This window comes from Anolis carolinensis, unplaced genomic scaffold (assembly GCF_035594765.1).
Source record: "Anolis carolinensis isolate JA03-04 unplaced genomic scaffold, rAnoCar3.1.pri scaffold_21, whole genome shotgun sequence".
Taxonomy (NCBI): Eukaryota; Metazoa; Chordata; class Lepidosauria; order Squamata; family Dactyloidae; genus Anolis; species Anolis carolinensis.
This window is the reverse complement of record NW_026943831.1, coordinates 627501-642500: the sequence shown is the minus strand read 5'-3', so window position 1 is coordinate 642500 and position 15000 is coordinate 627501. Positions and strand designations below refer to the sequence as shown.

General features: G+C 47.9%; 1 protein-coding gene across 7 annotated transcripts in view; it reads left to right on the top strand.

Moving 5' to 3' along the window:
• LOC100552359 (phospholipid-transporting ATPase ID) overlaps positions 1-13981 on the top strand; it is a 121605-nt gene extending 107624 nt beyond the window's left edge. For 5 of the 7 annotated variants that reach the window (XM_062966491.1, XM_062966493.1, XM_062966492.1 and 2 more), the window contains 6 exons: positions 296-519; positions 2426-2509; positions 4855-5100; positions 10954-11092; positions 11402-11532; positions 13269-13981. In XM_062966491.1, the coding sequence (XP_062822561.1) occupies positions 296-519; positions 2426-2509; positions 4855-5100; positions 10954-11092; positions 11402-11532; positions 13269-13490 (1046 nt within the window). In that variant the 3' untranslated portion in view covers positions 13491-13981. Of the gene's footprint in view, positions 1-295; positions 520-2425; positions 2510-4854; positions 5101-5955; positions 6014-10953; positions 11093-11401; positions 11533-13268 lie in introns of those variants that run through there. The other 2 variants (XM_062966495.1, XM_062966494.1) reach the window with 2 other exon arrangements.
• The last annotated feature ends 1019 nt before the right edge of the window (positions 13982-15000 follow it).

Genomic DNA, 15000 nt, shown 5'->3' with positions numbered 1-15000 from the left:
TGGTTCGAACTCATGACCTCTCAGTCAGTAGTGATTTAATGCAGATGGCTACTAACCAGCTGCACCACAGTTGGGTTACAGTCAGTGCATTCCTGTCTAACAGTGCGTTACCTGTCTTAATGAAAATGGTACTAGAACACGGCCATACAGCCCAGAAACCACACGACACCCCATTTATCATGTGCTTTCCTTGGGGACATGTGCCACGCATCAGAAGTGGGTCCGCACTGTCCCCCGGCCCCTCTTCTCCGGCCACTGACCCCTGCCTCCTATCTCTCTCTCCCCCCTCCCCCAGCGGCCCACATCGGGGTGGGCATCAGCGGCCAGGAAGGCATGCAGGCGGTGCTGTCCAGCGACTTCTCCTTCGCCCAGTTCCGCTTCCTGCAGCGGCTGCTCCTGGTCCACGGAAGGTGGTCCTACCTGCGCATGTGCAAGTTCCTCTCCTACTTCTTCTACAAGAACTTCACCTTCACCCTGGTCCACTTCTGGTACGGATTCTTCTCCGGATTCTCTGCCCAGGTAGGGCCCGTCCCCATCCCCCTTTGAAGTGCCTATTTCTGGGCAAAGTGTGACCTGTGGGACCCCCTCCTCTATTGGGAAATCTCTCTGGTGGCTGGCCGGGTATCAAACCTGTTGGAATCTGAATTCCCTTAAAGAAAATGAAGGTGTAAGCCTCCTAGTAAAAATACACAGCAGAGCAGGCAGACCAGAAATAGGGAGACTTAAAGGGATTCAGTCCCAGCTGAGACCAAAAACAAACCACTTGCACCTACAAGAGCAGTTAAAGATCCACCTCTTCCAGCAAGTCTGTGTAGATGATTTACAACTGCAAATAGGTTGAATTTAATATCTACACTCCGATCTCATTCATTTATCCACATCCAACAGAGTATGTCCACTGGACATCTAATGAGACTTTTAACTCAGTTCTGTTACTTGGGGTCCAGAAGTTCTTCATTTCAACAGGGTTTGCTATCATCCACAGTTGCTTTTATCTACAACTAGCTTGGGGACCTGGCGGTGCCCGGGTTATTAGAAAAAGGCATTGTTTGTTTTGGGATATTAGGTAATATCAATGAAGTTTGGTCCAGATCTAAGGTCAATCGCCCCAAAGCAGGCCTGTATGCACAGTTGGCCATGTTGGGTCTGTGTGCCAAATTTGGTCCAGATCTGATGTCAGCTGGGAATAGCCTGGATGCAACTGAACTATAACTCCGAAAATCAAGGTCCAGCCCACTAACCCCTGCAGTTGGTCATGGGGCTTCTCTGTGCCTAGTTTGGTCCCAGTTCATTGTAGGAGTTGCTTCTGGAGTGAGAGAATTGGCCGTCTGCAAGGACGTTGCCCAGGGGACGCCCGGATGTTTTGATGTTTTTAGCATCCTTGTGGGAGGCTTCTCTCATGTCCCCGCATGGAGCTGGAGCTGACAGAGGGAGCTCATCCACACTCTCCCCAGGTGGGATTCGAACCTGGCAGCTTTCAGGTCAGCAACCCAACCTTCAAGTCACTACGCCATCTGGGGGCTCCAGCAGTATCAGTGAAGGTACTGCAAGTCCTATCATCCGTTGCAAGTTTGGTCCAGATCCATCATTGGTTGGGTTCACAGTGCTCTCTGGAGATTGGTCAAGTTCAACTCTTGTAAATCATGATGTGAATTCTCCCCAAACCTCTTGTTCAGTTGCTGATCAATTCCTCTGTGAAGTGTGTGCCATAGGAAAGGCTAGGAAAGGGTTAAGGGAGAGGCAGTGGGTGGGGTCATGCAAATTAAGGAACCCTGGGATGTCCATTCTGGAGGAGAAACAGAACATCTAGGGTGAAATGGTGTCCGCATGGAAGCCTTCACTTGGGTGGGGGGCACGATGGCATTGGTGGAGGACACAGGCAGGGTCTGGGTTCCATGTTCATGGCACTCACTATAACTGGCATGTCAGTGGAGGGAAGACCATGGGTGTCTCCTGCTCCGTGGGAACTACAGCTGTTTGTGGAGGCCGGAGGGAGGCTGTCTGTGTGGACACCTCCTCCATATACACACATACACATTATTCACTTTTATTATGTGTATAGATAGATATATGTCGTCTCCGGTCATTTTCCAGGCCCCCCAGTGTGTCTAGGATGGTGGGATGGTGCTGCCCCCTGCTGGCTCTCTCCTGGAATTGCCAAGAGTTACTAATGAGGAGAAGGAAGAGTGTAGCAAACTTGGCCCCTCCAGGTGTTTTGGACTTCAACTCCCACCATTCCTCACAGCCTCAGGCCCCTTCCTTTTGCCCCTCAGCCGCTTAAGCGGCTGAGGGGCAAAAGGAAAGGGCCTGAGGCTGTGAGGAATGGTGGGAGTTGAAGTCCAAAACACCTGGAGGGAGGGCCCAAATTTGCCCATGCCTGCTCCTGCTCCCCTTTCGCCTCCCTTGACCCTTTCCTTCATTGCAGACGGTGTACGACGAGTGGTTCATCACCCTCTACAACATGGTCTACACCTCGCTGCCCGTCCTGGGCATGAGCCTCTTTGACCAGGTAAGCCTTGTACCTGGCCCTGGGTAGGGGTCGGGGTCCCGATGTGGGCCCCTTTCTTCTCTCTATCATCCCAACAGCCTCCAAGACAGACATTTCTGTGACAGTGGTCCTCAGGAACCCACTGAGGGGGCTCTTGGATTGGACTTCCAAGAGATCTGGGGTTAAGCTATGCCCTCTTTCAAGTCGTTCCTATCAGGGGGTTAATTAGCTCCGAACCACCCTGATTTATTGGTGAGTCAAACCTCTCACCAATCCATCCTCCATCGGACTGCTTAAGTATCCGGCTAAGCAGCACTGACAAACGAAACCACAGTCGTAATTCAGCTGTTCACAGCGGTTCCTAGACTTTATTATATACAATTATATACAACTACAAAGTCCATCACTCATAGGACCCATGCTTCCCTAGCAAGGCAAAGCATGTCCTCTCTCTTTTGATTGTCTGCAAAGCTCTTCTGCAGGCAAATCCCATATTCCATAGCAGAATGACAAACGTCCTGTCCACCCTTCTGAGACCGGAAGGCTTGACCTATTGGTTAGGCAGGCTATCATTCAAGCTGGCCTGCCATTAACCCGTGTGCTGCTGGAAAGCATGCCGGAATACACAGTTGCAAAAACCCAACAGCAAAACACTTGATTCAAATTTGACAGAAAAAGTAGTTCAATAAACAGTAATGCTATGTAGTACAGTAAAGTCTCACTTATCCAACACTCGCTTATCCAATGTTCTGGATTATCCAAGCCATTTTTGTAGTCAATATTTTCAATACATCATGATATTTTGGTGCTAAATTTGTAAATACAGTAATTACTACATAGCATTACTGTGTATTGAACTACTTTTTCTGTCAAATTTGTTGTATAACATGATGCTTTGGTGCTTAATTTGTAAAATCATAACCTAATTTGATGTTTAATAGGCTTTTCCTTAATCTCTCCTTATTATCCAACATATTCGCTTATCCAACGTTCTGCCGGCCCGTTTATGTTGGATAAGTGAGACTACTGTAGTTACTGTATTTACGAATTTAGCACCAAAATATCACGATGTATTGAAAACATTGACTACAAAAATGTGTCGGATAATTCAGAACGTTGGATAAGCGAGTGTTGGATAAGTGAAACTCTACTGTATTGAGAAATCAGTCTGTCCTGTAATTTTAAACTGATTTTAGCCTTTGGGCAGCCGTGAATAGCCCAGCACCCTAAATTAAGGGGATAGTTTAATTCCATTTCGATATGCTTTTGCATCTGTCTCCATAAGAGTCTCGGAAGAGTCTGAAAACTTGGCTTTTCACTCAGGCCTTTGGTTAAGATCATCTTTTTTCCATCACAATTATTATCCTCCTCGACCTTTTGCATTGGTCGCTCTTCCAGATTCCTGATTGATTGATATTACTCAGGACTCCTCCCTACCGTACCTAATGTGACCTTAAATTATTCTAATGCACTTTATCTATTTATGAATTTGTTACCCATAATGTGCACCGTACACTTTGCTTATCCACTATTGCAACCTCATTGTTTTTAACCTGATGTTTTAATTCTGCGTTGTGTTTTTTAACTTATTGTGTATATTTTTTATTGGTTTTTGTTTTTGTCCTGATGTTTTATATTTTCTCATTGTTTGTATTTTGATTTTGCTGTAAGCCGCCCCGAGTCCCCTTCGGGGGAGATGGAGGCGGGATACAAATAAACTTATTATTATTATTATTATTATTATTATTATTATTATTATTATTATTATTATTATTATTATTATAAGAGCCTTTGACTGGGATGTATGGGATGAGGCTGGGAGGTCCCAATAGATTCTTCTCTACTTTGGCAAAGGGCAGAAATGGTGGGTTTTGCAGGCAGGCAGGAGGGAGGGAGGGAGGGTGAGTGGGAGGTCTGTTAATGTGGGATTTGTGTATTGGTAGTATTTGAATGAAATTTGTGTCTGGCATGTATTGCATACTGATTGCATCATCCAGAGTATGCTCTAGTCTGTAAAGAGTTAATGACTGAGGAGCTGTGTTGACCTTGATGTGTGGCTGGAACCTGGGGAGTGTCCAGACACAAGTATGTTTGTACATTACTGATTGCATCAGTTGAGATCTTGCTCTGTTCTGAGTTGTGTCTGCCTAGAGTGAAAGCCAAGTCCTGTGTTCGTCTACAAGTCTGTTTGTCTTGTACAGTAAAGCTTTGTATATATTTTTTTACCATCGTCTCTGACGTCTCTTCGTTCAGTGACAACATACAACTGCTGCTACGCTGCAAATTACTCTGACAAGGTCGGCCCCTTGTGCCCCCTGCCTTTGACCGCCCTGCTGTCCCTCCTTCCTCTCCGTCTGCCCTTGCAGGACGTGGACGACTGCTGGAGCTTGCAGTTCCCGCAGCTGTACGTCCCCGGCCAGCGCAACCTGTTCTTCAACAAGCGGCAGTTTGCCAAGTGCACGCTCTACAGCCTCTACAGCTCCCTGGTGCTCTTCTTCGTCCCCTTCGGTGCCGTCTCCAGCAACCTGCGCACCGACGGGCACTCCATGGCCGACTACCAGTCCTTCGCTGTCGTGGCCCAGACCTGCCTCCTCGTCGTGGTCTCCGTCCAGGTGAGGGGCCTCCTCCAAAGGGGACAACCGTTTCCCTCAATCTAGGCCAGGCATGGTGTTTTGGATGGCAACTCCCACCATTCCTCACAGCCTCAGGCCCTTTCCTTTTCCCTCTCGGCCGCTTAAGCGGCCGAGAGGGAAAAGGAAGGGGCCTGAGGCTGTGAGGAATGGTGGGAGTTGCCGTCCAAAACACCTGCAGGAAGGACCATACCTGGTTTAGACACTATACTCCGGATTCAGCCTAGAATCACTGGTGTCACCTGCCCTATACCTGTGCATTTCATTGTTGGTTGCTGTGAGTCTTTTGGACTGTATGGCCATATCCAAGGAACGTTCTCTCCTGACATTCCACCTACATCTGTGGCTACTGGCATCTTCAGAGGTTCTGTTGGCAGGGAGGCAAGTGGAGTGTATACATAATAATGTGCAGGGTGGGAGAAAGAAACAACAGTTAAAGCAAGTGTGAATGTTGCAATTTAGCAAGCTGGAATTGGCATTCAAATAGTCATGACGCTGCAAAGTCAATCAGGGAGGGTATCTGCATAGAGGTAGCCTGGCCTCTGTTGCCTGGAGGCATCTTCCATTTGGTGGGTGTTAACTGGCACTTAGAATCCTGAAGTTGGAAGGGACCTGGTGGGTTATCCAGTCCAACCCCATTCTGACAAGATCAGGAAAATAGCATGCAAAGCTCCCTCGACAGATGGCCATCTAGCTTCTGTTACATGAAGCACTTGGAAGCAGGACCGAGAAGGTAAAGGAAAGTTGCCTCAACTAAAAACCAAAACTTGCATCAATCAATAAAAGTCTTTTCCAAAATCCCAGACTGCAAAAAAATGCATTTCCCCCCATTCCCAGCAGCTGATTCTCGCAGAAGCAGAGGCAGCAGGAGGACATTTTTGCTCCCTGGCTTCAGGTAGGATTTGGCTAAGATTTGGCTAAGATTTTAAACTGAGTGTGGGCTTGGCTCCTTTACTAAAAAGGCACCTTTACTAACTATCCTTTGCAGTACATACAGGAAACAAAGCAACATAAACAAATACACAAAGAGGTGGTTTGTTGCAGTTTGCACATAAAGTGCGTGCATATTACTTAACTGTATAAAGATCCCACTTGGCCACCACGCTCACCAAGAGATGCAACAAAAGCAAAACATTCCCATCACATGCACCAGCTGTGGCATGTTCCGCTTTTTCACACAAAAACTAGACAACTACATCTGCTCCAAATGCAAACAGATGACTCTGATGGAGCAGAGGATCCAACAGCTCGAGCACTGTATTAAGACCCTTAAGGACATTCAGGCACTCGAGCTCTTCCTGGACACTGCACAACACGCTGCTGTAGATCAGCAGCCTGCATCACACCAACACCACCAAGACCATGATCAGGAACCTTATGGGGAGATCAACTCAAAGGTAGACAACCCTCAGGCTTGGAAGGAGGTCACCCATAGAAGGAGACGCAGGACCAGGCAGCCTCCGCAGAACTCCTCTGCTCAGCTGCATTTACACAACAGATTTGAAATTCTTACATCATTAACATACAATCAGGAAACACATCTTGTGGAGGACCACAGTTTCTTAGATACCACTCAGTGGACCACCCTGGATCAATGCGCAGGGGATAGCCCTGACGGGGACAGTGCATCACCACAGTCACACTTATGTAATCATGCAAATGCTCCATCCCCAATCATAGACCAGGAGCAACAGGAACATCCTTGGGAGAGTAATGGGCTCTCGGATGTATCTCAATGGATTGTCATTGATGAATGCACTGGGGATGTTGAGGAGGAGGACAACACTTTACACCTACATGATTCACTTCAACAGGAACACTCTTCAGGGGACACACACACTGTCTTGCACAAAAGGGACCCTGTCAATCCTCAAAGGAAACAGGTCTTGGTAGTAGGTGACTCCCTCCTTAGAGGAACGGAAGCCATCATTTCCAGACCGGATGGGATGGCTCGAGAAACATGCTGCCTCCCGGGGGCAAAAATACACCATATCACTCAGAGGCTCAGCAGGCTCCTAAAGCCCCATCACCCTCCCCACCTTATGTTGATTCATGTAGGTACCAATGACACCGCTAGGCATACTTTTCAAAAGATCACAAATGATTTTCGAGCTCTGGGAACAAAGCTAAAACTGTATAATGTACATGTGATCTTTTAATCCCTCCTCCCCGTTGTAGGACACGGCTCTACAAGGGCCGGAAAAATAGCACAGGTCAATAACTGGCTCAGAAAATGGTGTCAAGAGGAGCATTTTGGCTTCCTTGACCATGGTCTACTCTTCCAAGAGGATGGACTACTGGCAAGCGATGGGGTGCATCTCACACAAGTAGGAAAACATCTTTTTGCACACACTCACAAACCTCATCAGGCGCACTTTAAACTAGATCCACTGGGGGAGGGGAACAACAGCCTGGCGAACAATATATTACCCACGACCACAGGGAACCGCCGTAAGGCTAAACGGAGGGCTGCACAAACACAGCAAGGACCAAGTACAGAGAGCACAATAATCCCAAATAAACAGTTTGAGAGGAGGTCACAGGGGCTTACATGTCTTTACACTAATGCTCAGAGCATGGGAAATAAGCAAGACGAACTCCAACTCCTAGCACAGCACCACACATACGATGTCATAGGCATCACTGAAACCTGGTGGGATGACTCCCATCACTGGAATTTAACCATTGAGGGCTATAACCTCTTTCACAGAAATAGAACAAAGGGGAGAGGAGGGGGAGTAGCTTTATATGTCAAAAACAGTTACGTTGCAGAAGAAATGCAAGACTGTAATCCGGGAAACCAGCTTGAAAGCATCTGGATAAGAATCAAGGGAACCGGGACTCAAAAAGATCTTGTCGTGGGTGTCTACTACAGACCTCCGAGTCAGGATGAAGGACTTGATGAAGCCTTCTGTCAACAGCTGACCAAACAGGCACAAAGAAGAGATATAGTAGTCATGGGCGATTTCAATTATCCCGATATCTGCTGGAAAACAAACTCAGCCAAGAGTACAAAGTCCAACAAATTCCTCACTTGCCTTGCAGATAATTTTATGGTCCAGAAGGTAGAAGAGGCAACAAGGGGATCAGCAACTCTTGATCTAATCTTAACAAATGTGGAAGACCTGATCAATACAGTTGAAGTGGTTGGATCCTTAGGGGCAAGTGACCATGTGCTCCTGCAGTTTGCAATACAAAGGAATGCTGAAACTAAGACAAGTCAAACACGCTTTCTGGACTTTAAGAGAGCTGACTTCCAAAAAATGAAGGAATTACTGAGCGGCATTCCATGGACGCCGATATTAAAAAACAAGGGAGTTAAGGATGGATGGGAGTTTTTCAAAAGTGAAATACTCAACGCGCAAATGCAAACAGTGCCAACAAAGAAGAAAAATAAGACAAGTGCAAAGAAGCCAGAATGGATGTCCAAAGAACTTCTAACTGAGCTAAAGCTCAAAAGTGACATGCACAAGAAGTGGAAAAGGGGAGAAATCACCAAAGAAGAATTCAAACGTATAGCCAACACCTGTAGGGAAAAGGTTCGCAAGGCTAAAGCGCAAAATGAGCTCAGGCTTGCCAGGGACATAAAAAACAACAAAAAAGGCTTTTTTGCTTACGTTGGTAGAAAAAGGAAGAAAAAGGAGGCGATAGGGCCATTGCAAGGAGAAGATGGGGTGATGGCGACAGGGGATAGGGAAAAGGCAGAACTGCTCAATGCCTTCTTTGCCTCGGTCCTCTCAGAAAAAGAAAGCCATCTTCAACCTCAGCAACACGGAATGGACAAAGGATTGGGGGAAATCCAACCCCAAATAGGGAGACACGTTGTCCAGGAACACCTGGCCTCTCTAAACGAATTCAAGTCCCCAGGGCCAGATCAGCTACATCCAAGAGTATTGAAGGAATTAGCGGAAGTTATTTCAGAACCACTGGCAATTATCTTCGAGAGTTCTTGGAGAACGGGAGAAGTCCCAGCAGATTGGAGGAGGGCGAATGTGGTCCCTATCTTCAAGAAGGGAAAAAAGAACGACCCAAACAATTACCGTCCGGTCAGCCTCACATCAATACCAGGCAAAATTCTGGAAAAGATCATTAAGGAAGTGGTCTGCGAACACTTAGAAACAAATGCGGTCATTGCTAATAGTCAACACAGATTTACCAAAAACAAGTCATGCCAGACTAATCTGATCTCTTTTTTCGATAGAGTTACGAGTTGGGTCGATACAGGGAATGCTGTGGATGTAGCGTACCTGGATTTCAGTAAGGCCTTCGACAAAGTCCCCCATGACCTTCTGGCAAACAAACTAGTAAAATGTGGGCTAGACAAAACTACGGTTAGGTGGATCTGTAATTGGCTAAGCGAACGAACCCAAAGGGTGATTCTCACCAATGCGTCGTCTTCATCATGGAAAGAAGTGACAAGTGGAGTGCCGCAGGGCTCCGTCCTGGGCCCGGTTCTGTTCAACATCTTTATTAACGACTTAGACGAAGGGTTAGAAGGCACGATCATCAAGTTTGCAGACGACACAAAACTGGGAGGGATAGTTAACACTCCAGAAGACAGGAGCAGAATTCAAAACGATCTTGACAGACTAGAGAGATGGGCCAAAACTCACAAAATGAAGTTCAACAGGGACAAATGCAAGATACTTCACTTCGGCAGAAAAAATGGAAATCAAAGATACAGAATGGGGGACGCCTGGCTTGACAGCAGTGTGTGCGAAAAAGACCTTGGAGTCCTCGTGGAGAGGAAGGTGAACATGAGCCAACAATGTGATGCGGCAGCTAAAAAAGCCAATGGGATTCTGTCCTGCATCAAGAGGGGAATAGCGTCTAGATCCAGGGAAGTCCTGCTCCCCCTTATTCTATTCTGCCTTGGTCAGACCACACCTGGAATACTGTGTCCAATTTTGGGCACCACAGTTGAAGGGAGATGTTGACAAGCTGGAAAGCGTCCAGAGGAGGGCGACTAAAATGATTAAGGGTCTGGAGAACAAGCCCTATGAGGAGCGGCTTAAAGAGCTGGGCATGTTTAGCCTGCAGAAGAGAAGGCTGAGAGGAGACATGATAGCCATGTACAAATACGTGAAGGGAAGTCATAGGGAAGAGGGAGCAAGCTTGTTTTCTGCTGCCCTGCAGACTAGGACACGGAACAATGGCTTCAAACTACAGGAAAGGAGATTCCACCTGAACATCAGGAAGAACTTCCTCACTGTGAGAGCTGTTCGACAGTGGAACTCTCTCCCCGGGGCCGTAGTAGACGCTCCTTCCTTGGAGGCTTTTAAGCAGAGGCTGGATGGCCATCTGTCGGGGGTGCTTTGAATGCGATTTCCTGCTTCTTAGCAGGGGGTTGGACTAGATGGCCCATGTGGTCTCTTCCAACTCTACTATTCTATGATTCTATGATTACTATCTCTCTTCTGTTGTAAATGAACAGAACGCCTGAGTTTCTCTGAGTCTTCCCTAACTTTATTGTAAAACTGTCTACGGTTCAAGGTTGTGTTATCACTGCCAGCTGGCAAAACAACCCTGAATCGCTCCCAGACTGTTGCTCTGCAGAACTCGGTGAAAGGTCTTCCCCCAACTCCTCCCCTGGCTCAAGCCTCTCATCTGAATCTTGCTCATCTACACTTAATTCCAGCTGCTCAGGCCTCTCATTAACACTTAACTCCAGCCCAAGCCCATCATCAGACTCAGGCTGCACAGGAACAGAGGGGACAGAAACCGACTGAACAGTCTGGCATACAACAGTCTGCCTGCAGGAGTTGCAGCCAAGGGGAAGGGGAGTTGTGGCCTCGTGGCGCTGACCATTGGCTTTGACCCTTCCTCCTCCTGCAGATGGGGCTGGACACAGCCTACTGGACGGTCATCAACCAGCTCTTCATCTGGGGCAGCCTGGCCATGTACTTCGCCATCACCTTCACCATGTATAGCGACGGCATGTACCTCATCCTCACGGGGTCCTTCCCTTTCGTGGGTACGTATCCATCTTGGGGGCCAGGGAGCTCCCTTTCTTTCCCAGGCTGGGGATCAACACACTTGGATTGACATAGCTGGCCTGTGGGGTGTTCCTCCAAGGTTTATTGAACACTTGCTCTGAGGTTGGGAGGTTGTCACTTGCCCAGTGGGCCTCCATGGCAAGGAGTGGATCTGAACCCCATGACTTGCCCAGGAGGGTCTTCCCAGCTGAGCAAATCTTCTGCTGCTTCTCAGGACCCTTTGGAATGGGCAGTCTCTGAGTTGCACAGGACCCATGCCCTTTGTCTTGGCCCTTTGCTCTCTCTAGGGACGGCCCGGAACACGCTGAACCAGCCGACCGTGTGGCTCTCGGTGGGGCTGTGCGTGGCCCTCTGTGTCCTCCCCGTGGTCGGGTTCCGCTTCCTCAAGATGCAGCTCCGGCCCACCATCAGCGACAAGGTAGGCTCTGCCCCGGTCTCTGCAGCCAGCGCTGGGCTCCTGGGAGAGACCCCTCCCCATACACACATAACACCACAACAGGGATCGCAGAGCAAGGCGGGAGAGACGTGCAGTTCCCTCTCCTCCCAGGGGCATCCATAGGATCGTAGGATCGTAAGAGTTGTGAGGGAACCCCAGGGCCGTGCAGTCCAATGCCCACCATACGCTACAGGATATAAACCAAGCCCTCCCAGCAGATGCTCACCTGGCTTCTGCTTAAAATCATCATGGAGATGGAAGAGGTCATCAGGTCCAAACCTTGTTAAACTATGGTCAGCCTAACTGAATGGGAGTAGGTAGACTAAATATATGCAAGCGTTATCCAGAAAATAGATTACGTTTTGGAATTAAAAATATAATAATAATAATAATAATAATAATAATAATAATAATAACTTTATTCTTATATCCCGCCCCATCTCCCCTAAGGGGCTCGGGGCGGCTTACATGGGGCCATGCCCAGACACAACAGTATAAAAGCAAAAACAAAACAGTAAAACAAATCAATCAACAGTAAAACATCAACATCGATAAAAACAGTCATAAAAAGTCACATACAAAATAAAGTGTTAAAATCAGGAGTAGAATTCAAGGGTCTGGGCCAAGGTGCAAAATATGTTAAACAAAGTATAGGAGAAAACTTTAACCATATGCAGTTGAAAGCCACACCCAAATACCACTTCTCAACATAGTCACCATTCAAATCTAGGCACATATCATAGCGATGAATGAGCTTGGCAACTCCTTCCCCACCAAATTCTGCTGCTTGGGTTCTCAACAGTGTGCGACCTGCCATGTGGGGCCGTAAATGTTTTCTCCTAAACTTTGTTCATTTTTTATTACAAAACGTAATCTACTTTCTGGATAGCCCTCATATATATATATACAGTAGAGTCTCACTTATCCAAGCTAAACAGGCCGGAATAAGCTTGGATAAGTGAATATTTTGGATAATAAGGAGGAATTAAGGAAAAGCCTATTAAACATCAAATTAGGTAATGATTTTACAAATTAAGCACCAAAACATCATGTTATACATCAAATTTGACAGAAAAAGTAGTTCAATATGCAGTAATGCTAAGTAGTAATTACTGTATTTATGAATTTAGCACCAAAATATCATGATATGTTGAAAACACTGACTACAAAAATGGTTTGGATTATCCAGAGGCTTGGATAAGCAAGGCTTGGATAAGTGAGACTCTACTGTATATCCAACATAAATGGGCCGGCAGAATGTTGGATAAGCAAAAATGTTGGTAAAACCCATATCCCCAATAATAATAATAACAACAACAACTTTATTTTTATACCCCGCCCCATCTCCCCGAAGGGACTCGGGGCAGCTTACATGGGGCCTTGCCTGATAAAACAATCAAATCAATAAGACAGCAATAAAACAATTATCCCAATACAAACATCAATATCAGTAAAAACAATCGTTAAAATCGACATGAAGCATACAATATTAAAACAGGAGACATATGAAAAGAAAGCTGTTCCCAATGGTTAGACACGGAAGGAACGCCCTTCCCTGCACGTGAACCCAACCTCATGTGATGAACACAATGGCTTCCCACTTTGATCCAGAGTGTTTGATCCATGTGATGAAGTCCTGAATGCATTTCTGACTGTCATGTGGGGATGCTTTGCCTCCTGGCCGGTGGGCCTCACCCTGCGCTGCCTCCTCCCCGCAGGTGCTGGCCCGGATCCGCTTCCTGCGCCTCCTGCCGCCGCCCTCTCCCCAGCTGCGCTTGAGGCGCGGCTCCTCCCGGCGCTCGGGGTACGCCTTCTCGCACCAGCACGGCTTCGGGGCCCTCATCACCTCCGGGCGCAACATGCGGGCCCGGGCCCCCTTCAGCTTCCCCACCTCCCTCGTCCCCAGCGCCGCCTCCGTCGCCTCCCGGGCCCGGAAGTGAGCCAGCGAGGGAGCAAGCGAGCGAGCGAGCGAGGGGCCACAGGAGGAAGGCCGGGAAGGTGATGACGATGACGAGGAGGAGGAAGGCCAGGTGGATCCCCACCGGAAGAGGGGAAGGGGCCACCCGGGACCCTCACTCTGGAGCAGGAGAAAGAGGAGGGCTGGACAGGGACAGAGAGGGACCAACCAGGCACCTGGACAAGGCCCTCCCCCTGCCTTTCTTCCTTCCCCAAAGAAACTGCATCAAGAGGGGCCGCTTGGGTTGAAGCCCCGCCTGGATTGACAGGCTCCATTGGGGCACCAAAAAGGGGGGGGGGCGCCTGGAGCCCCTGGACTGGCCGGAGCCCAGAAACTGTGTCCCCCGTCCATCCCCCAAGAAGACTTGTTTGCCCAGAATGTGTGCAGAGCTGCCGCTGCCCCAGGGCCTCTGGGGTGGGAGGGGGCTTCTTTTTGTACCTGCATTTCTAATAAAAGAGCCACTGCTGGAAGAAAGTCTCGCCTCCTGCTCTGAAATGGGGGGGGGGGGGGCAAAGCTGCAGCAAAGAGGGCAAATGTTATCCTTGTCTGCATTGATAGAACCTGGCTTTTCTTTTATATATACTTTATATCTATACTACCTAGGTATATAGAGTAGGAAAGGGTTAAGGGAGAGGCAGTGGGTGGGGTCATGCAAATTCCACACCAGTGGAGAGATAAAGGAACCTGGCAAGTGTCTTCGGTGGAGGAAAAACAGAAAATCTAGGATGACATTGTCCCCGAATGAATGCCTTCCCTTGGGTGGTGGGCAGCGTGGTGTTTGTGGAGGACATTGGCAGGGCCCTTGGACATGTCAGGGAATCATCACCCCTGACTGATTGATGGCAGCAGCAAAAGTGGCACCGACAAACAACACCTCAGTCGTTAATTATCTGCTGATCCCAGCGGGTCTAAAGGCTTTATTTACAAGTTATTTACAACACTAAATACCATCACTCTCTGGACACATGTTGCCTCGGCAAGGACAAAAGATGCCGTGTCCTCTCGGCTTGCCGAGTTCGGTATCAGTGCAAGCAAGCACCTCCCTGCATTCCACAGTTCATGATGAATGTTCCGTCCAAGTCTTGACCCATTGGCCCTCCGGGCAATCATCCAGGGCTGGCATGTAATTAACTCCTGGACTGCTGCAATGCTTGCTGAAACACATACACACAATCCAACAGCAACAATTGATTGAACATTTCACACTAACAACAAAAACACTTTTTTGCTCATGGTGCTCACCATAACCTGCAATGTCATTGGAGGGAGGGCCATTGGTGTGCCTGCCTAGTGAGAACTATAGCTATTTGTGGAAGTGGGAGCTTGTCTGTGGAAGTGGACACCCCAGCCCCCTACACACATACATATTTTCACTTTCATCCTGTGTATGGGTATAATTAATTTTTAAAGGAAATTAATGCAAAACCTACATATAAATGTACGAAAATAAAGGGTCCAGTTCCATCATCTGGGCGGAGGCCACAAGGAGGCAC